Here is a 25,681-nt window from a genome sequence, read left to right as displayed (position 1 = left end):
GGAGCTGCAGTTCAGATCTGATCCTTGGCCCGGGAACTCCATATGGAGGCAGCGAAAAAAATAGAAAGGAAAAAAAAAAAGGAAAGAAAGAAACTGGATAATTTTGACTGATAGTGTAAAATGCAAAGCAGGTAGACTTGAAAAGGAGAATAAAAACACAAACACGTGAAATACCATGAAGGCTTCATGTGTATTGTAATGTAGTTTACTTTGACTCTACCGCCATGCTAATCAGAAAGCAAACTGCTGTGCTGAGTTGCAGGTGTCCAGTGGTCAGGAAGGATGAGCCAAACTGAACATAACAATCACAGCTTTATCTCCTTACTGCAGCAGTGCAAACAAGAGGCCAAAAAGGATGTTTTGCTCCTTGTGTTCCATTTTCCCCTCAGGATGGCACTGGGTGAAGGTCAGGCGGCACGCAGTGCAGGCGGGGGAAAGTCTCAGTGTGGAAGAGCCCTGGACCCGGGGCTGGTGGGAAGGAAGGAGGCAAGGCGAGTGCCCCAGCCAAGGTCCTTCTAGCAAGGTCCTCACCTGCTCCTTCTGGGTGAGGAGTGCAGGTGTATGTGTGCACGTGGCCTGCCTCCAAGTCCTTGCAATCCCTTCCAGAAAGCCAGAGTGCAGCGCACAAGTCCCACATGGAGACACCAGTCTGCCCCAAGAGACCTACCAGGGAGAGTAGGCCGAGCGTCAGGCATGGAGGATCACACAGAGGTTGGGCTGGAGCCAGATTCATAGGTCATATCTGTGATCTACAAGAATCACCCACCGACAAAGTGGAAGATGAAGTGGGCAGAGAGAACTTCCAGTGATAAGACTAGCAGAAGACCGTGTCATAATCGAGGCTGGACATGTGAAGCTGAACTCCTGATAAAGTGACTAAACCTAATCCACACAGGACAAGAAGAAAATCTAAGAAGGCTGATAAACCAGAAGAAAATGGAGGAGTCAAATGACAAGGTGGGTGTGGGCAGCAGTGCCAGAAAGAGCTCAAGGGGCAGGAGTTACAGTTGGAGGAAAGGAGTGCCAGCCAGGTTTCCAAGGTGGGATGACAGCAGGTGTCACAAGGACCAGGCCATGTCCAGGCAAGCAGAGTGCTGAAGGAGACGAGCAGTCAACAATGCAAAGCTAGGGTTTCTTTTTGTCAAACAAGTCAGTCAAGATGACAGCAGATGACAGTGACAATGGGTTCAAGAATAACAGAAGTGGGAAGCTCCCACGAGGTGCAGCAGGTTAAGGTCACAACTGCAGTGCAGCTTCAATCCCTGGCCCAGGAACTTGTACATGCCACAGGTGTGGCAATACACATAAATATATAAAGAGTACCAGAAGTGGGTGGTACCCATGAGGTTTGGGTACAAGTCTGAGGAGTCACTGTTGAGAAGCAGCAGAGAGGTCAGTACCCCACCAAAGTCCGGAGATGAAGACAGGGAGGACAGAACAGCTTCCCACAAGGGGGAGGCAAGAGAGCACTAGCTCTGGGGGATGGAGTGCTCTGAGAAGAGCCTGAGGGTACTGAGGAGTTCTTTTTTAAAATGGAGCAGAGTTTCTAGAAAGAAGAACGGAACGGTTGGACAGAAATCAGCAAAGTAGGGAATCAGAGTAGGAGATGAGGAAAGAGGACAGAACTAGTATCTCTAAGACCTGGATGTGGGGTGGCACTGGAGGGTGACAGGGTGGAGTATGGCTGGAACCCTGACCTCGAGGTCCCTGGACAACCAGGGCTTGGCCGGTCTCTCTGGGCATCACTAGAGCCACCAATGCTTCAAACACTCATATTCTTTTACTCCACTCGTGAAACTTTTATTTAATCTCTTTCTGGAAATATGTTTGACAAAGTTTTTGTCAAGAACAAAAAAAAAATTTAAGCTCACTAGAATAGAAAAAATTAATACTGTTCTTTAAGCTCAGAAATGATTCCTAACACTGTCTGTGTTGGAAAGACTGTAAGAGCTCATTTAATTTTCTTTAACCCCATAGGACTACACTCACATCCTAAAAATGACACTAGCCTCTCTGGAGAAGGCAATCTCAATTCCAATGAGTTGGGGAAGATAATTACAACCTTAAAAAGTCATCTTTTCTACAATTTAATAAACCTTTACTGAGGATGTGCTTTCAGATGTTTACTCTGAAGCTTTTAATTGGACCCTCTGTCCTCTGGTTCTGCTCAGGAGGAAAAGCTAGCCCATGATACATTTATAATTATTCTTCAACTAACATTTAGTTCAGCCTTTCCACCTTTTGAACACTTTCCTCTTGGATCCAATTCTATTAATTCCATAAAAAACAGACATCACTTTCATTAGCCTATTAAAAAAAAAAAAAAAAAAAACAAGACAGAGAGAGAGACTATAAGCAGTATCCTGGTTAGGACTAAGGAGGAATGCTTGGAGCTCTTATTGAGACATATAAAGCAGATTTATTTAAGGTGATTTATCAAGGGTGATCTATCTGAGATATCCAAAACTTACTTATTACCAGAGCTAATTAGTTTTCCTTGACTACTATAGGTTAGTACTTTCCTTCCTCCTTAAGCATCCTATATGTGTCCCTCCCCAAACTGTATGTCATCATAAGTTTTAAACTAATGTTTCTGATAAACTCTATACTTCAGGCACAAAAGAAATGACACCCACCACAGATCACATACTGAGCTCTTACTATATGCCAAGTGCTTTACAAAGATCTCAAGAGTCTTCACTACATGCCTGTGGGATGTAAAACCATGGCTTCACCTTTAACTCATAAACACTGATAAATAATAAATAAAATAGATTCTGGATTATCTGAGTATTAATTCTCATGCCCTACGTTAAATATTTAATGAAATTCACTATAAAAGTTAAATTATCAGATGTGTAGCTTCCTTTCTGAGTCCTTATCCCTTCCTGAAAGATACACTAAAATGTTTTAAAATAGACAAAGGAAGAAAGAGGAAGTGGAAGAAAAAGGGTGAGAAGCAAGTCATATGGGAAACTGACTAAAACAGGTCAGTAGTATTACTTTCCATTTATAAGGAAGTTTTATGAAAAATCTGTGTTATAAAATGGATTCACACAGTAACATTTTACACAACAAATTTAATTTTGCCTATGTTGCTTCTTTCCTGAATAGTTTTCAGTACTGATCAGAAGGATGTCAATATATTGTAAATTATACAATGGGTAATGTTGAAAATTCAGGTTTCTCTTCTACAATACAATAATCTGGAAAGCAGTGGTACTTACCTCTTTCGCACTTTTAATTTTAGTCAGAAATGTATGTAGCTCCATTGTCTCTGCAAACAGTGCCCGACATACTGCCTGATAATGATTTGGTGCCTCTGATTCAGTTGGGAGGTGAGCAGCACATAACTATAGAAGAGGAAAATAATGGTGCTTTTTTATTATTTGTAGGGGTTTTATATCCTAAAAACAGACACAGCCAGTATTTTTGTATTTTCATATCGGATAGCAAGGCAATTCCACAATTCCCGTCACCCAAAGCTTAATGCATCACAAGACCATCAGTAAAGTTCATACAATTGTATGGAAAAAGTGGTCCAGTAACTAACATACACCCCACAACACAGATGGGCTCACTAAAATTAGTCAGCTTCTACTTGAAAATAATGGGACATATGTACAAGTTTTGGTTAGGAATAGAAAGGGAACTACCCAATTAAGGGTATTGATCACAACTCAGGCATTTTAACAGCTAGCATTTACTGAGTTATTTATTAGACCAGGTACTATATTTGACATGTCATTTACACAGCATAATATTATTTACACTTCAAAGTAACCCTGAATTAGCACCATTTTATAGCAAAGCAGGAGTTAAGTGACTTGTCCACAATCAAGCTAACATGACAGAGAAGAAGGATTCAACACAGTCCTATTGAATTCTGAAGCCTAGGCTCATTCTACTACACATTGAATTGTATAATTTCGTAAAAAGAATGTCAGGAAGACATGTGGCCCACTAGGAAGATCCTCACCAGTCGATGCAGAGTAGAGGAAAGAGGGCAGAGGGTAACCGCTGATACCTCCAGTCCCAAGGTCCTTCACGCATAACCCCTACAAAACTACTTGTGGCTTAAAGTCACAATTTAACATCAAGCACAACAATTCAGATCAAGCACAACAATTCAGAACAGTCAAACACAATTTATTAGATTGGAAAAACATCCTATTAAGAGTCTAGTGCATTGGGATAATTTTATCTTTCTGTAAAATAATAATTTTGTATCTGTACAACAACTATGCTTTAAGGTACTTCATTTGCATTAAAAAGTAGTTAGTTCTCCCTTATTTGTTACTACTTTCAATAAATTTTACATTAATATAAGTACTGAAAATATACATTATATTTTAATAACTTGATTCTATCTTCAATAAAAACACATCCTCAGGAAAATATTTTGAGTTTCAGGAAGAAACTTTCTCCACAGCACCAAAATCAGGCTAAGAATTGATTCATCAGGAGCATGAAAGGCAAAAATCTCACAAGTTTAATTTTTTTTTTTTTTTTTTTGTCTTTTTGCTATCTCTTTGGGCCGCTCCCGCGGCATATGGAGGTTCCCAGGCTAGGGGTCCAATCGGAGCTGTAGCCACTGGCCTACGCCAGAGCCACAGCAACGCGGGATCCGAGCCGCGTCTGCAACCCACACCACAGCTCACGGCAACGCCGGATTGTTAACCCACTGAGCAAGGGCAGGGACCGACCCCGCAACCTCATGGTTCCTAGTCGGATTCGTTAACCACTGCGCCACGACGGGAACTCCTTGTTGGTTTTTTTTTTTTTTTTTTTTTACAAGTTTAATTATTTACAGAGGAACCAATGAACAGAGAGTATATTTTTCACTCAATTACTCTTGTATGCAGGAAACAGCTTCCCATATGGAATTAACATTTCCAAGGTTATGAAAGGCAACTGCTAGGACTTTCACTCTTATCTAACTAATCCCACAACTTTATATTCCAATTATACTTGTGAGACATGGCATAACATTTTTTACTGTAATTCCCAGTAAGAAATACATTTTAAATAAGGATTCAAACACAGGTATATGTACATGTTTTATACACAAAAATTTCACAGGACAAAACTTGTGTAAGTTTCGATTGATTTTAATTGATTTCACAACCCACTAACAGGCTGTGCTCTAAAACTTGAAAAGCACTGATGTAAAAGGCTAAAAATTTTTTTTGGCCGAACTGGTGGCATGTGGAAGTTCCTGGGCCAGGGATTGAACTCATACCACAGTTGCAACCTGTGCCACAGCTGTGGCAACGCTAGATCCTTAACCAGTTGTGTTACACACAAACTTCTTAAAATGTTTTTTTAATGCATATGACATGATCTTATATAGAAAAAATCCACAAAACCATTAGAACTAAGAAGCAATTTTAGCAAAGTTATGGGATACATGGTCAATGCACACAAAAAGGTATATTTCTATAAAACACCAATGAACAATCAGAAAATGAAATTTAAAAAAAAATACTGTTTTATAATATCAAAAAATACTAAGGAGGGAGTTCCCATTGTGGCTCAGCAGTAATGAATCCGACTATTATCCATGAGGATGCAGGTTCAATTCCTGGCCTCGCTCAGTGGGCTAAGGATCTGGCTGACCTCACCTATACCATAAGCTGTGGCATGGAGTAGGTCACAGACATGGCTTGGGATCTGGCCTTGCTGTGGCTGTGGTGTAGACCAGCAGCTACAGCTCCAGTTTGGCCCCTAGCCTGGGAACTTCCATATGCCAAGGGTGCAGCCCTAAAAAGACAAAAGACCAAAAAAAAAATTAAAAAAGAATGAGACAATATAATAGTTCAGTTCAAATGCTGAATGTCCAAGAATTTTTGTTTTATAATTTAACATATTTAATATCTTGTAAGACTTCAAAGACTCCCTAGCCCTTATCTTCCAAATGTGTGATATAGGAGAGTAATCTGGCCATGCCATCTCTCATCTGACTGGTTAATCTACTGACATGACTGGAGAGGGGTGTCCCCTCCTCCTTCACCACTCATGTTCTCCTATCCTCCACATAACCACTAACCCACCACCAAAAAACAACCAGCTCTGTTTTAGAGGCACATGCAGTTTTGTTTCTTAATGGAAAACCTTATACTCTTCACTAACTATTTACCATTGGTCTACAATGGAACTAATAGGTCATTTGTGGTCTGCAGAAAGATTATGTGTGTGTGTGTACACATATATATCATATATACATTTTAATAAACCTTAACATCTAGAAAACATAAACTGAATTAAATGCGTGAAATTTCAATGTGTACAAAAATGAGGCTATTTTTCTTGTATACACAGTTGATTTAAAATGAGTATTAAAAGAGTATTAAAAGAACTCAAGAACATATCAGAATTTCCTAAGAATCACAACTGTATGGGCCCATTTCAGAGTTCCTAAGATTTATTATCCAAGAACGAGCAAGAAGCAGAGTGTACAGCAGAACACCTGAAAAGTACTTTCATGATTGCTCTCTTTGTCTCTGAAATTCTTAATGACAAGTTGGAAAACAACTGGTATAGAGCGAATACTGCTTGCAAAATCTAGGAAATATCAAATGCAAATATTTCTAAACAGGATGCTCTTTTAAGACTAATTTAACAAATTTGCCTTAATTTTAATCTCTGAGCATCTAGCCTTATATAAATTATGGCCTTAAAGTACACAGAAATTTTTACTTAAAGAGAAAAATTTAATTCAAGCTACAGAATTTGTTTCATTACACATAAATACCACTGGATAGGAAGTTCCCTTATGGTACAATGGGTTAAGGATCCAGTGTTACTGGAGCTGTGGCAGAGGTTGCCACTGCAGCACAGGTTCCATCCCTTGCCCAGGAACTTCCGTATGCCATGGCTATGGCCCAAAAACAAAACAAAACAAAACAAACAAAAAAACCACTGACTAGGTCAAGAAAATTAAATCGGTTGTAATACCTCAGCATCTGTATATAAATAAGTAGATCAAAGTTATTATTTACTCCATAAAAAGGAAAACACAGAAGTCTATTGAAGACATAATACCCAGTGAAGTACGTGTACAATATATTATAATAAGGGGAATATAATAATTCAAAGTGCTTTTTCTGAAAGTTATGATTCAATCATAAAAAATTTATAATGCCAACAGTTCGTTTTACCTTAAGCTATGAACAAATCACAAAATCAAGAGAATTTAGTTCCTTATTCAATTCTTTTATAGCTGAAGGTCCAGAACTATATCAAATGCTCAATCATCATCAATTTCTTAAAGTGAAATAACAACTCTTGAAAGAAACAGGTACTATTGTAACTTTACCTTCATGACGTCTCTATATGACCGGATAACTGAGGTTTTTCTCTTTTCATCGTCGTCCTCCTCCAGACCTTCCTCCGCAGCCTCATAGCCCTCATCATTGCTGCCATCAGCCTCTGCTGTGTTGGCCATGCCATCAATGAGCTGCTCCAAGGGAGGGCTCAATTCCCTTTCTTCATTTTCCTTCAAACCATAGTCCAAGGCCTTATAGATAATAATTCCCAAAGATTCAATAACCTAGCAACATTAAGGAAGGTGGTTAATGGAGAGGATTAAACAGTTTTATAGAACTAATTATAAGGCATAAAATATTTAGCATAATATCTAAGCTAGGTCTAATCTCTTCCATTTCAAAAACATGACAAATTAAATTTGAGGAGTTAGTTAATAAAAGCCTCACTTATGCATTAAAAATCCCAGATGGATTGTAAATTGGTGCAACCACTGTGGAAAACAGTATGGAGATTCCTCAGAAAACTAAAATAGAACTACCACTTGATCCAGCAATCCCACTGCTGGGCATCTATCCAGAGAAAACCATGACTTGCAAAGACACATGTACTCCGACGTTCACTGCAGCACTATTTTCAATAGCCAAGACATGGAAACAACCTAAATGTCCATCAACAGAGGAGTGGGTCAAGAAGATGTGGTACATATACACAATGGAATATTACTCAGCCATTAAAAAGAACGAAATACCAGCATTTTTAGCAACATGGATGGACCTAGAAATTATCATGCTAAGTAAAGTCAGCCATACAATGAGACACCAACATCAAATGCTTTCACTGACATGCGGAATCCAAAAAAAGGACAGACTGAACTTCTCTGCAGAACAGATGTTGACTCAAAGACATTGAAAAACTTATGGTCTCCGGAGGAGACAGTTTGGGGGAGTGGGGTGATGTGCTTGGGTTGTGGGATGGAAATCCTGTGAAACTGGACTGTGATGATCATTATACAACTACAGATATGATAAATTCATTTGAGTAATAAAAAAATAAAATTAAAAAAAAATCCCAAATGGAAATCTTTGTATGATTTCTTCAAAACAGGATATAAACATACAAAAACCCTCTTCATGTTTTCTTGGGTTCTATACACTAAAATAAACATTCCCCATTTACATAAAATACCAGCCAGGTTGAGTTTCTACATTTCCAAGAGATATTTTTGACAACAGAGTTATCTAGGAATGCATCTTTTTTTGATTATTTGTTTGCTTTTTAGGGCCGTACCCGTGGCATATGGAGGTTCCCAGGCTAGGGCTCCAATTAGAGCCACAGCTGCCGGCCTACACCACAGCCACAGCAAAGCCAGATCCAAGCTGCATCAGCAACCTACACCACAGCTAAAGGCAATGCCGGATCCTTAACCCACTGAGCAAGGCCAGGGATTGAACCCGCAACCTCATGGTTCCTAGTCGGATTCATTTCTGCTGTGCCACAACGGGAACTCCCAAGGAACATCATATCCTTTCAGAACTCTTTTGCCAATGTTTATCAAATTAGGGATTTCATAGATATACCAAGGATCTGAGACCAAAAATTCAGTGACTGGTAGCAGCTAATTTAAGCTTAAACAAACAAACAAACAAACAAATCTGTTCATAGTCATATATACACTGCTCATTGAGCTCCATTCAATTATTGGAGACGCATCTATCTCATACAAGGCAAACAAGAGACTTCCAGACTCTGAGCTTTCACTGTAGTGTACAGATAACTATTCCTGCCACTCACCAACTACCTCCTGGGAAACATGAGCCTGGCTTATGAACAATGATACACATCATTTCCTTGATATACTCTGATAAATGCTCCAGTCTTTGGCCAATACAGGGAATTCTACTTTATTCCTCAGCACTGTCTTCTTTTCCACTCATAAAAAAATCACAGATAAACAACTCTTAAAAAAATACAATGCCAACAGTTCATTTTACCTCAGCTCTTTTGGAGGAAAGAGCACAGGCAATGAAGCCAAAGATTTATAATTTTCACCACTTTTACTGTTAACCATTTGACTTAAGGCAAATTATTTACTTTAGTAAGGCTTTTTATGTGTAAAATGTGTACTAATGATCTCTACATCTCATGGGGTTTTGTTAAGACTAAATGCATTCAGTGTGCATGGAAGTATTTAGTACTTGGTTTCAAATAGGTACTGATCACATGTTATCTACCCCTCCTATGCCTCAACTCACTCTTTTCCAGTGTTTATCCAGTTACACACAAACATGCATATATCTTTCCTTCCCTTTATTCCATTTGTAGCTGTTCTCAATGCTGTGCTCTTTTTTTTTTTAAGTTGTTTATCTGGTATCAGAAAAAAGCAATCAGAAATTTTGACAATGAGTTAAATACATAGAATCACTGACACCATATACTACAGCCCTTAAAAGCACTCAGGTGTTCACTCAAAAAATCTCTACAAAATCTGAAATCTATCTCATCAAGTAAAATAATTTTTTTCAATACAAGTTTCAAAATGAATCAAAGGCTTAAAAATTCCAACTTGAGTCTCCCAAAGCAACAGAAATAAAAGCAAAAATAAACCAATGGGATCTAATCAAACCGACAAGATTTGCACAGTAAAGGAAACCATAAAAAAAAAAAAAAAGACAACTTACAGAATGGGAGAAAATAGTTTCAAACGATGCAACTGACAAGAGCTTAATCTCTAAAATACACAAACAACTTTTACAACTCAACAGCAAAAAAGCCAACAACCCAATGGAAAAATGAGCAAAAGACTTGAATAGACATTTCTCCAAAGAAGATGTACAGATGGCCAAGAAGGACATGAAAAAATGCTCAACATCACTGATGATTAGAGAAATGCAAATCAAAATTACTATGATGCGCCATCATAATTGATACCATGCTGTACAGTAGAAAATGGACAGAACACTGTAAACCAGCTATGATGAAAAAAATAAAAAACATTATTTAAAAAAAAACTACTATGAGGTACCTGCCTCACACCAGTCAGAATGGCCATCATTAGTAAGCCCAAATCCTAAAGAGGGTGTGGAGAAAAGGGAACCTCCTGCACTGTTGGTGGGAATGTAAATTGGTACAACTGCTATGGAAAACAGTAATGGAGGTACCTCAGAAAACTAAATATAGAAGTACCATATAACCCAGCAATCCCACTCTTGGGCATATATTCCCACAAAACCTTCCTTGAAAAAGACACATGCACCCACATGTTCACTGCAGCTCTATTCACAACATTGGATTAAGAAGATGTGGTACAGGAGTTCCCGTCATGGCGCAGTGGTTAACGAATCCGACTAGGAACCATGAGGTTGCGGGTTCGGTCCCTGCCCTTGCTCAGTGGGTTGACGATCCGGCGTTGCCGTGAGCTGTGGTGTAGCTTGCAGATGCGCTCGGATCCTGCGTTGCTGTGGCTCTGGCGTAGGCTGGTGGCTACAGCTCCTATTCAACCCCTAGCCTGGGAACCTCCATATGCCGCGGGAGCGGCCCAAGAAGTAACAACAACAACAAAAGACAAAAAGACAAAAGACAAAAAAAAAAAAAAAAAAAAAAAAAGAAGATGTGGTACAGGAGTTCCTGTCATGGCACAATGGTTGACGAATCTGACTAGGAACCATGAGGTTTCAGATTCGATCCCTGGCCTCACTCAGTGGGTTGAGGATCCGGCGTTGCCGTGAACTGTGGTGTAGGTTGCAGACGCGGCTCAGATCCCTCATTGCTGTGGCTCTGGAGAAGGCAGGCAGCTACAGCTCCGATTAGAGCCATAGCCTGGGAACCTCCATATGCCACGGGAGCAGCCCTAGAAAAGGCAAAAAGACCAAAAAAAAAAAAAAAAAAAGAAGAAGAAGAAGAAGAAGATGTGGTATATACATGATGGAATACTACTTAGTCATAAAAAGAACAAAATCATGCCATTTGCAGCAACATAGATGAAACCAGAGACTCTCATACTAAGTGAAGTAAGTCAGAAAGAGAAAGACAAGTACCATATGATATTGCTTATATCTGGAATCTAATATATGACACAAATGAACCTTTCCACAGAAAAGAAAATCATGGATATGGAGAACAGACTTGTGGTTGCCAAGGGGAGGGGGAGGGAGTGGGATGGACTGGGAATTTGGGGTTAACAGATGCAAACCATTGCCTTTGGAATGGATAAGCAATGAGATCCTGCTGTGTAGCACTGGGAACTATGTCTGGTCACTTGTGATGGGGCATGATAAAGTGAGAAAAAAGAACGTATACATGTATGTGTGACTGGGTCACCTTGCTGTGCAGCAGAAAATTGACAGAGCACTGTAAATCAGCTATAATGGAAAAAATAAAAATCACTATAGAAAAAATTCTCAACTTGCAGTGTTTAAAAAAGTTTTTTTTTCTATTTCTCATTGAAAATATATAGTATTTTCCTTAGTTTTATGGTTCGACTGGAACTAGCCACTATTTTCAAAGTTGTTCTGTGTGAAATAAATCTTCTGAGTTCCAAGACAGCTAAGTACTACTTTGGTTACCTCCATCTGCAGACCAAACCTCCCTCAACACGCTAACCCCATCTACCAATCTATCCTGGAGAAGGCACCTGCTCTGGTTCTCCCTGGCAGAAGGTCCACACTACCAGTAACTCTAACCACAAACAGCAATTTTAGGGCTTTCAGTTCAATGTCAACAGAGCCTAGCATTTTGCTACACGTGTAATAAAAATTTGTTGAGTCTAGAGTCAGCTAATATAATGAAAACCTTAGGTATCAAGAAAAAGTTAAACTATGTTCAGTATATTCTTTTTAAGGCTGAGAAAATCTTGATGCAATTATTCTCATTCAGAAGTTACATTAAATTGAGAGTCTTACATGCTTGAATGAATCTAACCATCCTCTCCTCTAGAGCTGGTTGAAGAGGAAATAAAAGCAAACCACAACAAATGCCAACACTCATAATGGCTTCCAACTTTAGCAAGGACCAGAGCTGCTTGGCAAGCTTCATCCTCAACTGTGCAGACCTCCAACATGCCTTCTGCCTCTCTGGGTCTCATAACTCTTCCTCATACGCCACTGCAAAGTAGGCCACTAGATGAAAATTCACCCATTTTCCCACCTTGGAATGCATAATGTGAGGGAGTTCTCTTGTGGCACAGTGGATAAGAATCCAGCACTGTCACTGCAGTGGCTCGGGTTGCTCCTGTGGCACAGGTTTGACCCCTGGCCAAGGACTTTCCACATGCCATGGGCATAGCCAAAAAACCAATTTACAACCTGGTAGGCATCTCCACTTACTTTGTCCTTCCTTTCCCACTAGAGTAAGCATTTCTGCTCCTATCAAAGTCAAACCTACCTTCCCTGAAAATGCCATGCAGCTCCAGACACAATCCCAGTGGGCACTCCCTTTCCATGCAAAACTTCTCAAAAGGGGCCGTCTTATATGCAACGCCTCTCTTTTCTCTCCTTTCACTCATGTTTAATCCACTCCAGTTTGGCATCTGATCTTTTTGTTTTGTTTTAAGGGCCACAGCTGCAGCATATGGAAGTTCCCAGGCTAGGGGTCAAGTAGGAGTTGCCAGCCTACACCACAGCCACAGGAATGCTAGATCCAAGCTGCATCTGCGACCTACACTGCAGCTCACAGCAATCCCAGGTCCTTAACCCACTGAGCAGGGTCAGGAATGGAACCCACGTCCTCATGGATACTAGTCAGACTCATTACCACTGAGCCACAACGAGAACTCCCATATCTGATCTTCTGAAGCCCCTGAAACCAGAGGTAAAATCACAATCTCAATATGCCCAAACTTTTTTTTTTTTTTTTGTCTTTTTGCCATTTCTTGGGCCGCTCCCGCAGCATATGGAGGTTCCCAGGCTAGGGGTCCAACCGGAACTGTAGCTGCCAGCCTATGCCAGAGCCATAGCAACACAGGATCCAAGCCGCATCTGCAACCTACACCACAGCTCATGGCAACGCCGGATCCTTAACCCACTGAGCAAGGCCAGGGATCGAACCCACAACCTCATGGTTCCTAGTTGGATTCGTTAACCACTGCACCATGACAGGAACTCCACAATATGCCAAAACTTTTGAACAATTCTGTCCTCATCCCAAATGGCTGTTCAGTGGCATCAGACACAATGACAAGAGCCATCTATTCCAAACACTCTGCACATCTGATTTCCTCTCAACTCCACAGCTCCTCCTTCTCAACATGCCTGCAAGTGCCTTCTCCTGCAGCTGTTGAAATGATGGAGTTCCTCAAGAGGCACTGATGAAAGTCCATGCCCTGGGGGGATTCCCCTTCACCATGTCCTTCAGGGATGTCCCAGAGAGGGGCTGACAGTGATGAAGCTGTACACTTATAAGTGCTGCCTGCATATTAGGCAGAACCATCTGTGGACCAGGCTGGAGTCTTCTCTTCTTCAGCTGCCTGCAGAACTCCCCGCAAGGTGACAGGCACAGGCGAGGAAAGTCAAAGCCACTAGCAAGAGTGCATTTGGGTGATGCCTTCAGGGCCCCTCAGGGCGATCACATACATAACACTTTTGCTTGATCATGGATGTTCATCATCCCCAAATTCATAGCTAGAAGGGTCAAACAACACCCAGTTTACAATGGGCAGCTCAGGGCTCATGGTAACTCAGCAGCCCAGTGCTAAGCGAGTTAAGTGTTCAGTCTCTACTATGCCCAGTAGCAGGCCAAGAGCTATTTCTCAAAAGGAGTATAGCTATCCAAGGCGCTACTCCAGAATCCTAAGGGCCTGCACTGTGATTCACCTACTGGGGCCAAGGCTCCAGAGAGCATCGCCACCTGCCACCGACAACACAGGCACCATCACTCCTGCTGAAGCGCATGGCCCAAGCGGCTGAGCAGCACTGCAGCAGCACTGCAGCTCTGAACTGCTGCAGAGCCTTTCCCTGTTCCAGGTCCTAATCAAAACTTGCAGCTTTCTGGGTCACTCAGTAAGTGGGCCAGAGCAATGCAACACATGAATGATTTTGGAGGAATATGTTGCCTTTAGAATCCCAAGAGGCCACCAGGCATTGTGCCACTTTTCTGGTTACAGAAAGGGACAGATGCAACAACTCAGCCTTCATCTCAGAAGGGGTATCCTGACATGCCCCACACCACTGGACCCCTAGAAATTTCACTAAATTTTTGTCAGATTTATTTCCCACTCCCTGACACATAAACTCTTGCCAGTAAGTTTAGAACAGTTGCTATTCTTGATCACTGTGTCCTAGCAGCATTAACATCATGAACGTAATGTATGTATCTGGTGGAAGAGAAGGGCAATCAAGACCCCTATGAACCAAGTTCTGACACAGGACTGGAGAGGTGACCTACCCCTGAGTAGGTCAGGGAAATGTATTGCTGGCTTGCCAGAAGAAAGAAAACTGCTCTGCTAGTCTTTCCTGACAGAGATGGAGAAAAAAGCATTTGTCAGATTGAGAGCTGCATACTAGATACCAGGAGATGTATAAGGTGCTCAAGCAATGAAGCCACATCTGGTACAGCTGCTCCAATTGGAAGCCATTGCCTGATGAAGCTTATAATAACCTGATGTCATTCTCCAAGATTCATCCAGGAATAAGCCAGCAGGCAAGTTGATGGAGATGTGGTGGGAATCACCTCCTCTGCATCTCTGAAGTCCTCGGTGGTAACACTAATCTCTGCAATCCCTCCAGGAATGTGGTCCTGCTTTTGAGGTAGTATCCTCTTAGGCAGAGGCTATTCTAGTGGCTTCTACTTGGTCTTCCCCACTACATCAGCCCTTACTGTACAGGTCAGGGAACCAGTGTGGGGATTGTGCCAGCTAATGAATATATCTATTCTAATTTTGCTCTCAGAACTAAAAAAATAACTGGACAAATAACCAGACTCAGGATGGGTTCAGGAGTGAACTGGCCTCACTGTGGGATAGCCCTGAACTAAAACTCCACTGAGCCTCTGCCCTCCATGAGCCCTATTCTAACTGGAACACTGCAGGAATATTTTGAGTCTCCTAGAATCAGTGTCAGCTCAGAACCAGTGTCCAGCAGTCCCCCAAAGGTCTGATTATTGCCTTTGCTCCAGCACTCAGCTACCGCGGTAAAAGGCTGAGGCCAAGATTAACAAGATAAATACTTAGCAGCTACTGGGATCCTCCTTCAAGGGGACCTGGCCTCTCCTTCATTCGAAGGGTTCTGGGTCTATAAACAGTTCAAGTCTGGGAATTAACTGACTCTCTGTCTTTATGATTCAAAAAAACAAAACAAAACAAAACAAAACACAGGAGTTCCCGTCATGGCTCAGTGGTTAACAAATCCAACTAGGAACCATGAGGTTGCAGGTTTGATCCCTGGCCTTGCTCAGTGGGTTAAGGATCTGGTGCTGCCATGAGCTGTGGTGTAGGTCACAGACACAGCTTGGATCCTGCATTGCTGTGGCTCTGGTGTAGACCGGTGGCTACAGACAGCTCTGATTAGACTCCTAGCCTGGGAACCTTCAAATGCCGCGGGTGCAGCCCTAGAAAAGACAGAAAAAAAAAAAAGCTCTTGTTCACTTAACCTAGAATTTTTCTGTTTATACCTACCAAGTAAGAATTTAGTGGGATTCCTTCTTATCTACTTCACTGCTAAGAATACCGTGATCAAGCAGCTAAATGCCATAGTGTCTGGGAGTCAGAGGATTCTAAATGCTGCTTTGACTCTGCAGTTTACCTTGCCTTGTGGGTGTGGGTAACTGCTGCCACTTGGCCTCTGCCACCCCAGGATCTGATTATTCCCATTGCATTTAGGTTTCCCCATTCAGTGAGTGCAGACACCTGCCCCTCTAACCTACAAAGACTGATCATAAAGCTCTGCAAGGATGCCAGGGCCCCTCTCATAGATTTACTTCTCACAGTCATGAGAAAGGTGTGTCTTCCAGACATTCCCAGGGTAGGTGAGTAAATCTTAAATGACAAATCCATTCTAATACTCCTGTTTCCTCATCTTGCTATTACTCACCTTTTCAACCGAATCTTCTATTATCACTCATAAGCACTGCTGTCAACTATACTCGTTTCTTATTCTTTCTACACTTTTTCCCTGTACTATTATTCAGTGTCATTCCTACTTTCTACATGGTTTTTTTCCTACACTTTTGTATGTTCAAATTGTACTCATTTTTCCATCCTCCTACTCAAAGTAATCTCTTCTGTGGAAGACTTGCTAACCCTGATTTTACCATCACATCACAGTCTCTACCCACCCTTCTTTCGTAGACGAAAACAATAATTTTTTCTTGAGACTAGCCATGACATTGACTTTTTTTTTTAGGGCTGCACCTGCAGCATATGGCTCCCAGGCTAGGGGTGGAACCAACCTACACCACAGCCACAGCCACGTGGGATCCAAGCTGCATCTGCAACCTACACAGCAGCTCACAGTAACACTGGATCCTTAACCCACTGACTAAGGGGCAGGGATCGAACCTACGTCTTCACAGACACTAGTCAGATTCGTTCTCGCTGAACCATGACAGGAACTCCAACACTGACTTATAACTTTATGTTTCACTTCTTAGACTTGGATTACAGTTAATTATGTACATATCTTAATTCCCCAATGACTAAGTACCTCGATGGCAAAATCCTCTAAGATTCACCTTTATATCTTAATATTATTTTATAAAGAGCAAAGACAATAGTTAATAAGCGATTAGCCAAAATATAAAATCTTTCCACTCCTATGGAAATAAACATATATGGTTGAAAGCTGGAATGGAATTTATGGACAGATGCCAAGACACCTGCCAATTAACCTTTCTCACCGCAACTGATCACTACAGTGGCAACCCAGCCCTACAACAGCTCGGAAACATTTTGGAGGGTCTGCCAGCTCAAGGATCAACTATGCCCAATCTTGTTTAAGTGTACCAAACCTACTCACCTTTCCTGATTTAAACCTGAGCCATTAAGCAGTCCTATGTTTAACCCAACCTCTTCAAATACAGCATAATAAGACCAGGCATTATTAGACTGACATGCACACAAGGTGATTCAACACTTTCATGACTAAGGGAAAGGGAACTTCTAGTCTTTTTCTAGAGAAGCATATACCTAGATCTTCAGACACATTCTTAAGCTAGGGTAAGTGGTTACCACCCCAAAAATAATTGAAACATAACAGTACCTGGACATGCCAGCTTGCCTAGACATATACTTACTAATTTTAGAAGCTCATTTGCCAAAACCTATGGAAACGTTAAGAAAACCCAAGAGAAAGAGCAGCGTCAGACCTGAAATATTCATCTGAGTCACCAGTCTCCAAGCAGCTGGAAAATCATTGCTCGTGTCCTGTCACGGCGGCACCAGGCCTCCTTGGACACCACTAGAGATTCTAACATTCATTAAACTGAGCAGGAATTGCAACGTAAAACCTTAAATGGAACAAATGAAGACTAGAATGCTGTGGTTTTTAAGCCTAACTGATTGATAAAGGGTAGGAGAAGAAGACATTAAACAAAACTACATATTCCATATTTGAAAAACTTATGGTCTCCGGAGTAGACAGTTTGGGGGGTGGGGGGATGTGCTTGGGTTATGGGATGGAAATCCTGTGAAACTGGATGGTTATGATCATTATACAACTACAGAGGTGATAAATTCATTTGAGTAATAGAAAAAGAAAAAATATATATATATATATATCTTTGCTGTTCACCTGAAACTAGTACAACATTGCAAATCAACCACAATAAAAAAATTGAAAACAACAACTACATATTCCAAAATTTAGGGCTGCCATGTCACGCCTAATTACCTCCCAGCTAGCAACAGCCAGCTACAAGGCCCATAGCTCTGGGATAAAGAGACATAGGACTGGAACTGCCTGTTCCCTGGCCCCCAGACCCAGTGGCATTGACCCTGAGGGCAGCACCCATGCCAGCACAATGTTTCATGTAATCAGCCAATGCTGCTTCTAAGCCCACATACAGTCTCCCTCTGACCACACCATCCTTCATCTGGCCCCTCTTCGCATTGACTTGTACTTCCTAAAAATGTCTCAGTCCATATATCTGCATTTCCTTTACAAAATGTAAACTTTTTTAGGACAGGGATCAAGTATGATTCTTCCTAGTATTTGCTACAATGCCTAAGACTGTTTTGCACAGAGTATGTGCTTTAAAAATCTTTGTTAAACATGTGTAAAGTATAGAAGCACAAAAGCCTTTAATGCCAAATCTGATGAAAGGGAATGTCCTACATCAAGGGTGTCAAGTACGGTACCTGACACTACGGCAGATATCCAACAAATAGTAGCTGCTCTTGCCTTCGTCATGCCTCTCTGCCAATTCCCCCTCTTCTCTAGCCTAAAGATTACAACATAAAACAGTCTCTTCAACTCTTTTTTTTTTTTCTTTTTATGGCTGCACCTGAGGCATATGGAAGTTCCCAGGACAGGGGCTGAATCCAAGCTGCAGCTGCCAGTCTGTGCCACAGCCACGGCAACACCAGATCCTTAACCCATTGAACCAAGTTAGGAATCAAATATGCATCTTCACAGAGACAATGTCAGATCCTTAACCTGCTGAGCCATAAGAGGAACTACTGTTTCTTCAACCCTTCAAGTCCCCTTGCCAATTAGATGAATGAGATTGCCTTATATGTATAACATTTTATTAGGAACGTGTTTTCCTTTATGCATCACAATCCTGTAAAATAGACACAAACCACACTTTAAAGACAAGGGAGGAGTTCCCTGGTGGCCTCGTGGTTAAGGATCCAGTATTGCCACTGCTGTGGTATGGGTTCAATCCCTCACCTGGGAACTTCTGCATGCCACAGGTGCAGCCACAAAAATAAAAACAAAAGATACATAAGATGAGAGAATTGAGCTTGAAAGAGTGTCAATAAATTGCTAAGCATCAGAGAGTTAACAAGTAACAAAGTCAGGACTCCAATCTAGCCCTGTTACTTTTGAAATTCCACTCTCAGAATTCTACACCACAAAGCTGCACATCTGAACATCTCCTAGTCTGCCAATGTTTGCCTAAAATGTGGCATCCAGAATTAAATCTTATTCCATGTGTAGCACAATCATCACAGAATACACCAAATGAGCACCTTCCTTGTTCCACACCACATACTTCTATAAATACACCCCGTTTGCTATTCAGATTCCTGGGAAACTCATTAAATTGCTGATGCTCTGGGCTTGCAGTCAACTAGAGTGGCCAAGTCATGACCACCACATATTTGTTAAACAACTTTCTCTCTTAGCCTGTGTTTTGTAAAGATGTTTTTATGTATCTATTGTAGTTTTTTGGTTTGCAGTTACCATGAGGTTTTTGATAAAGCAGTCTACATATATAAAAGATTGTTATAAGTTGCTGGTCTCTTAATTTCAAATGCATTTCTAATATCCTGCATTGGTATTCTCCTCTTCTCATAACTGCTAGTTTTAATATCATATTTGTGTATGGATGATTTCCTACCTTTATTGTATATTTGTTTTCCCCATTCATAGTTTTCTTGTTTATAGTTGTGGCCTTCTCTTTTCCACCTAGAGAAATTCCTTTAGCATTTGTTGTAAAGCTGGTTTGGTGGTGCTGAATTCTCTTAGCTTTTGTTTGTCTGTAAAGCTTTTGATTTCTCTAACAAATCTGAATAAGAACCTTGATGTGTAGAATATTCTTTTTTTTGTTTGTTTGTTTTTTGGTTTTTTTTGGGTTTTTTTGTCTTTTTTTTTTTTTGCTATTTCTTGGGCCGCTCCCGCGGCATATGGAGGTTCCCAGGCTAGGGGTCGAATCGGAGCTGCAGCCACCGGCCTACGCCAGAGCCACAGCAACGCGGGATCCAAGCTGCATCTGCGACCTACACCACAGCTCACGGCAACGCCGGATCGTCAACCCACTGAGCAAGGGCAGGGACAGAACCCGCAACCTCATGGTTCCTAGTCAGATTCGTTAACCACTGCGCCACGACGGGAACTCCATGTAGAGTATTCTTGGTTCTATGCTTTTCCCTTTCATCACTTTAAATATATGCCACTCCCCTCTGGCCTGCAGAACTTCTGCTGAAAAATTAGGTGATAACCTGATGGCCATTCTATTGTATTTGTTGCTTTTCCTTCATTGCTTTTAATATTTTTTCCTTGTCTTTAATTTTTGTCAGTTTGATTAAAATATGTCTTGGTGTGTTCTTCCTTGAGTTTATCACATATGAGATTCTCTGCCCTTCCTGAATCTGAGTGAGTTTCTTTTCCCATGTTAGAGAAGTTTTCAGCTATAACCCCTTCAAATATTTTCTCAGGCTATTTCTCTCTCTCTCCTTCTAGGTAGCTGGTAAAGTTTTTTTTGTTTGTTTGTTTGGTTTTTTTTTTACTTTTGGGTTTTTGCTTGTTCCACACCACATACTTCTATAAATACACCCCGTTTGCTATTCAGATTCCTGGGAAACTCATTAAATTGTTGTTTTTTTTTTTTTTACTTTTGGGTTTTTGCTTGTGCTTTTTAGGACTGCACCCATGGTATATGGAGGTTCCAGGCTAGGGGTCAAATCAGAAATACAACTGCCAGCCAACACCACAGCCACAGCAACAGTGGATCCTTAACCTACTGAGTGAGGCCAGGGATCAAACCTGCAACCTCATGGTTACTAGTCAGATTCATTTCTGCTGCACTACAACGGGAACTATTGTAGAGATATTTTTTAAAGAACTGATATGGGATTTCATATTTTTCTCAAAACTATTTTATCCTTTTTATTTTGACCAATCATTCTACCTTAGGAAGATCATTTAAAATATAGAGTCCACTATTTAAGTCATTATCTATCACCCTTAAACTTAGAAAACATACTAATTTGGGTATGCCTTCTGAATCTTCAGAAAACTGATTAAATATTAAATGAGAGAGTCCCAACAAAGAAGCTCTTCAGGAAACCAGAGACATTTTTCCCATGCTGACATCGACTGCAATCTATATTTGTAAATACCGACCTGACACTTCTCCATCTTTCTCACAAAAACATTAGAAAAGGCTTACTAAAATTTTGTGTTGCCATCTCTAATTACTAACTATGGTAACTTCATATCTAGTGAAATCTATCCCCCCCAAAGCACAATTTTCTATTAGCTAATCTAGCTAATTACAATTTGCTTTGTGCCCTTCCCTTCAGTCATTAATTCAATCAACAGGTATGTGCTAAGAGTAAAGTGTATGTGGCAATGAAGAAATAGATGAGGTCTCTGGCCTTCACAAAGCTTTTGTCTTAGGGAAAACAGATAATAAAGAAGTCAAATGATTGTGCTACACATTATAATAAAGAAAGGAAGGATGTTATAAGAGCACAATTTATTTATTTATTTATTTACTTACTTACCGTCTTTTTCTAGGGCTTCACCCACAGCATATGGAGGTTCCCAGGCTAGGGGTCAAATCGGAGCTGTAGCCACCAGCCTACGCCAGAGCCACAGCAATGCAGGATCCCAGCCGCATTTGTAACCTACACCACAGCTCATGGCAACGCAGGATCCTTAACCCACTAAGTGAGGCCAGGGGTCGAACCCACAACCTCATGGTTCCTAGTCGGATTCATTAACCACTGAGCAGCAACGGGAACTCCAAGAGCATAATAGGGAACTCTAATCTAGTTTGAAGATCATTAAGAAAATAAATTTTAAACTGAAACCTGAAAGGTAAGAAGAGTTAATCAGGAGATGAGAGGATTAGAACAGAATTCCAAAGAAAGGAAACAGTGAGTATGAGGGCCCAGAGGTCAAGAAGAACACAGAATAAGTGGAGAAAGATCCTAATTATAAAAGGAAGAGTTAGGGTGAGGCTAGAGAGCTGTGGAGAAGGGAATGAAGGAGGAAATCAAAAGACTATGGTATCACAAAAATCAAAGAGGAATTATTTCAAGGAGGTCATGATCATGTGTACTGAATGTGGATAAGAAGTAAGAGGAGGCCTAGGACACATCCACTGGATTTAGTGAGGCAGAGGTCACTGGTGCCTTTGGCAAGGGCAGTCTGGGTGAGTAAACAGTGCCATGTGTACACAGTACACTCAGAAAGCTTTATGAAGAGGAAGGGAAATACATGGCAGCAGCCAGAGGTGAAGACAGGGCAGAGGTAGGGGTTTTTTTAATTACCTTTTTTTTTTCCCAAGACTGCAAGTCTTAAGCATGTTTACACGGTGATAGAAAGGAAACAGAAAAGAGTAAGTTAAGGATAATGAAAATACAAGGGATCAGAGTACCCGATAGTAACCTGTGTTCTGTCACTCCATAAAAGGTTAGTCACTCACACACACACACACACACACACACACACACACACACACAAACAAAACAAGAAAACAAAAAAAAAAAACGACCCCTCAGACCCCGAAGACTTTTAGGAAAGGGAAAAAACACATATAATATGTGCATAAAAATACACATAAAAATACATCAAGGAGTTCCTGTCATGGCTCAGTGGTTAACGAATCCGACTAGAAACCATGAAGTTGCGGGTTCGATCCCTGGCCTCGCTCAGTGGGTTAAGGATCCGGCGTTGCCGAAGCTGTGGTGTGGGTTGCAGACGTGGCTCGGATCCCGAGTTGCTGTGGCTCTGGCATAGGCCAGCAGCTACAGCTCCGATTCGACCCCTAGCCTGGGAACCTCCACATGCCTCAGGAGCAGCTCAAGAAATGGCAAAAAGACAAAAAAAAAAAAAAAAAAATTCATCAAGGACAATCAAATCTGAACAAGGCTAAGACCAAGACAGGAATTCTCCACTACTGAGAGGGGAAAATATGGCACAAATGATCCCGTTTACAAAACAGAAACAGACTAACAGATATAGAGAACAGACTTGTGGTTGCCAAGGGAGAGGGAGGGGGATGGACTGGGAGTTTAGGGTTAGTAGATATAAACTATTGCATTTAGAATAGACAGGCAATGAGGTCCTGCTATACAGCACAGGGAACTATATCCAGTCTCTTGGGATAGACCATGATGGAAGATAATATAAGAAAGGGAGTGCATATGTAGTTATGACTGGGTCACTTTGCTGTACAGCAGAAACTGGCACAACATTCTAAATCAACTATGCTTTAATAAAAAAATTTTTTTAAAGAGGAGTTCCTGCTGTGGCCCAATGGAATCAGAGGTGCCTTGGGAGCACTGGGACGCAGGTTCAATACCTAGACTAGAGCAGTGGGTTAGGCTCTTTGCCACAGCTGCGGCTTGGATTGCAACTGTGGCTCGGATCTGATCCCTGGCCCAGGAACTCTATATGCCATGGGGTGGCCAAAAAAGCAAAAGAAAAAAAGAGCGGGAAAAAAAAATCTATACACACACACACACACACACACACACACATGATGACTAGTAATAAAACTTACTTTTAAGTGATTAGGGCTAGACATACAACAAAATACTGTTCAGACTTAAATGAAATTCTGAGATGTGCTGCAACATGGATGACCCTTAATGAAATATGCCAGACACAAAAATAAATATATGTATCTACATACATGAAACATCTAGAGTAGAGAAATTCACAAAAACAGAGAGTGGACCAGAGGTCAGAGAGCTAGGAGGGGGTGCTGAGTATTGCTTACCAAGTACAAAGTTTCTATCTGGGAGTTCCCGTCGTGGCGCAGTGGTTAACGAATCCGACTAGGAACCATGAGGTTGCGGGTTCGGACCCTGCCCTTGCTCAGTGGTTAACGATCCGGCGTTGCCGTCAGCTGTGGTGTAGGTTGCAGACGCGGCTCGGATCCCGCGTTGCTGTGGCTCTGGTATAGGCCGGTGGCTACAGCTCCGATTCAGCCCCTAGCCTGGGAACCTCCATATGCCGTGGGAGCGGCCCAAGAAATAGCAACAACAACAACAACAAAAAAGAGAGAGACAAAAGACAAAAAAAAAAAAAAAAAAAAAAAAGTTTCTATCTGGGGTGATGAAAAAGGTTTTAAAAAGATGGTGGCGATGGCTGCACAACACTGTAACGTAATTAATGTCACTGTACACTTACATGGTTAAAATTTTATGCTATGCGTATTTTCACCACACATACACAGAGAAATGATGGGGGCTGCTCAGTTTCTCAGGAAGTGTTATCACTCAGCGACATTCAGGAAGGTCCAATTCTTCTGACTGAGAGAGGTTGCTAAGGTTTCCAAAAAGCAAGAAAGGAACCAGTGCACCTCACCTCTCTCCTTGGACCCAGAGACCCTTCAGAGCCATGGCTCTACCGGCACCACCATTCTCTCTGGGGCCCTGGGAGTGGCTCTGGTCCACTTGAACCATCAAGCTTTGGTAACCAGCACTCACATAGTTACCAGGCCTAATTTTGTCTTCTCTTGATGCCACATCCTCTGTTTTTCTTCTTCTCTAGACTGATGACTTTGACACGAAGCTCTAATAGAGTGCCTCTCAGTGAAAACAGGAGAAGAGCAAAGGGAGGCAGTGGTGCCAGATATAAATAGCTCTTTCTGGTTATTTATGAAACAATATTCTTAAACAGGTATTTGGTGCAGATGCAGGGAAGGGCGGGTGGCGGGAGAATAAGAAAGTTCTCTTCAGGTTGCCTCTATTTTATTGAGTGAAATAAGCACAAATGCAGCTGAGAGTGTTGGAGGGATGAAGGAGGAGAAAAGATGTGAACCTGTTGCCCAGCCATCAAGCAATGCGATCTCTTTAAAAAGCCAAGTTTAATCCTGTCCCTCTCTTGCTAAAATCCTTCACTGCTTAAAAAAAAAAAAAAAAAATCAAGTGCTCTACATGAAAGAACCTCCCCATAACTCCTGGTCACATGCAGCAATGACGTCTCCAGCCAGAGAGAGGCGTGGAGCTGCTCATGTGTATCAACACAAGCACACCAGTCCCGCCCCTGAGCCTAAGTGTGCACAGAGCGGCTATGACCTCCACGGGAGTCAGTGATATCTACTGAATGCGTATCATGGCTGCAGCTAGGATTTATTTCCAGTTTACTCACAAACTTTTTTTTCATTAGAAAGAACTGGGCTTAGATAAGTGACGTGACATCACAAGGTGTTAGGCCACAGCTATACCATGTGTGAGGTACTTTACACATTTATCAATTATCAAATAAAAAACAAGGTGATACAAGTGAAATTCAGAATAGTAATGATAGTTTTATTATTAACATTAAAATCTATACACTCTAGGTGTCGTAGGCGGTTTTTTTGTTTTTTGTTTTTGCTTTTTAGGGCTGCACCCCCAGGCTAGGGGTCAAATCTGTGCCTACGCCACAGACACAGCAACATCAGATCTGAGCTGCGTCTGCGACAGCAATGCCGAATCCTTAACCCACTGAACAAAGCCAGGGATCGAACCCACAACCTCATGGTTCCTAGTCAGATTCGTCTCCACGGCACCATGATGGGAACACCTAGGTGTCATAGT

The 25,681-nt window shown here is 41.4% G+C and overlaps 1 protein-coding gene across 7 annotated transcripts in view; it reads right to left on the bottom strand.

Moving 5' to 3' along the window:
* SPIRE1 (spire type actin nucleation factor 1) overlaps positions 1-25,681 on the bottom strand; it is a 180,569-nt gene that overhangs the window by 75,812 nt on the left and 79,076 nt on the right. For all 7 annotated transcript variants that reach the window (XR_002344986.1, XM_021096025.1, XM_021096030.1 and 4 more), the window contains 2 exons: positions 7,319-7,552; positions 3,228-3,353 (listed from right to left, as the gene is read on the bottom strand). Coding sequence is in view for 6 of the 7 variants with exons in the window: in XM_021096025.1 (XP_020951684.1) it covers positions 3,228-3,353; positions 7,319-7,552 (360 nt within the window). In the remaining variant the exon portion in view is untranslated. The remainder of the gene's footprint in view (positions 1-3,227; positions 3,354-7,318; positions 7,553-25,681) is intronic.

This window comes from Sus scrofa, chromosome 6 (assembly GCF_000003025.6).
Source record: "Sus scrofa isolate TJ Tabasco breed Duroc chromosome 6, Sscrofa11.1, whole genome shotgun sequence".
Lineage (NCBI taxonomy): Eukaryota > Metazoa > Chordata > Mammalia > Artiodactyla > Suidae > Sus > Sus scrofa.
The sequence above is the reverse complement of the archived record's forward strand: the minus strand, read 5'-3'. Positions and strand labels throughout refer to the sequence as shown.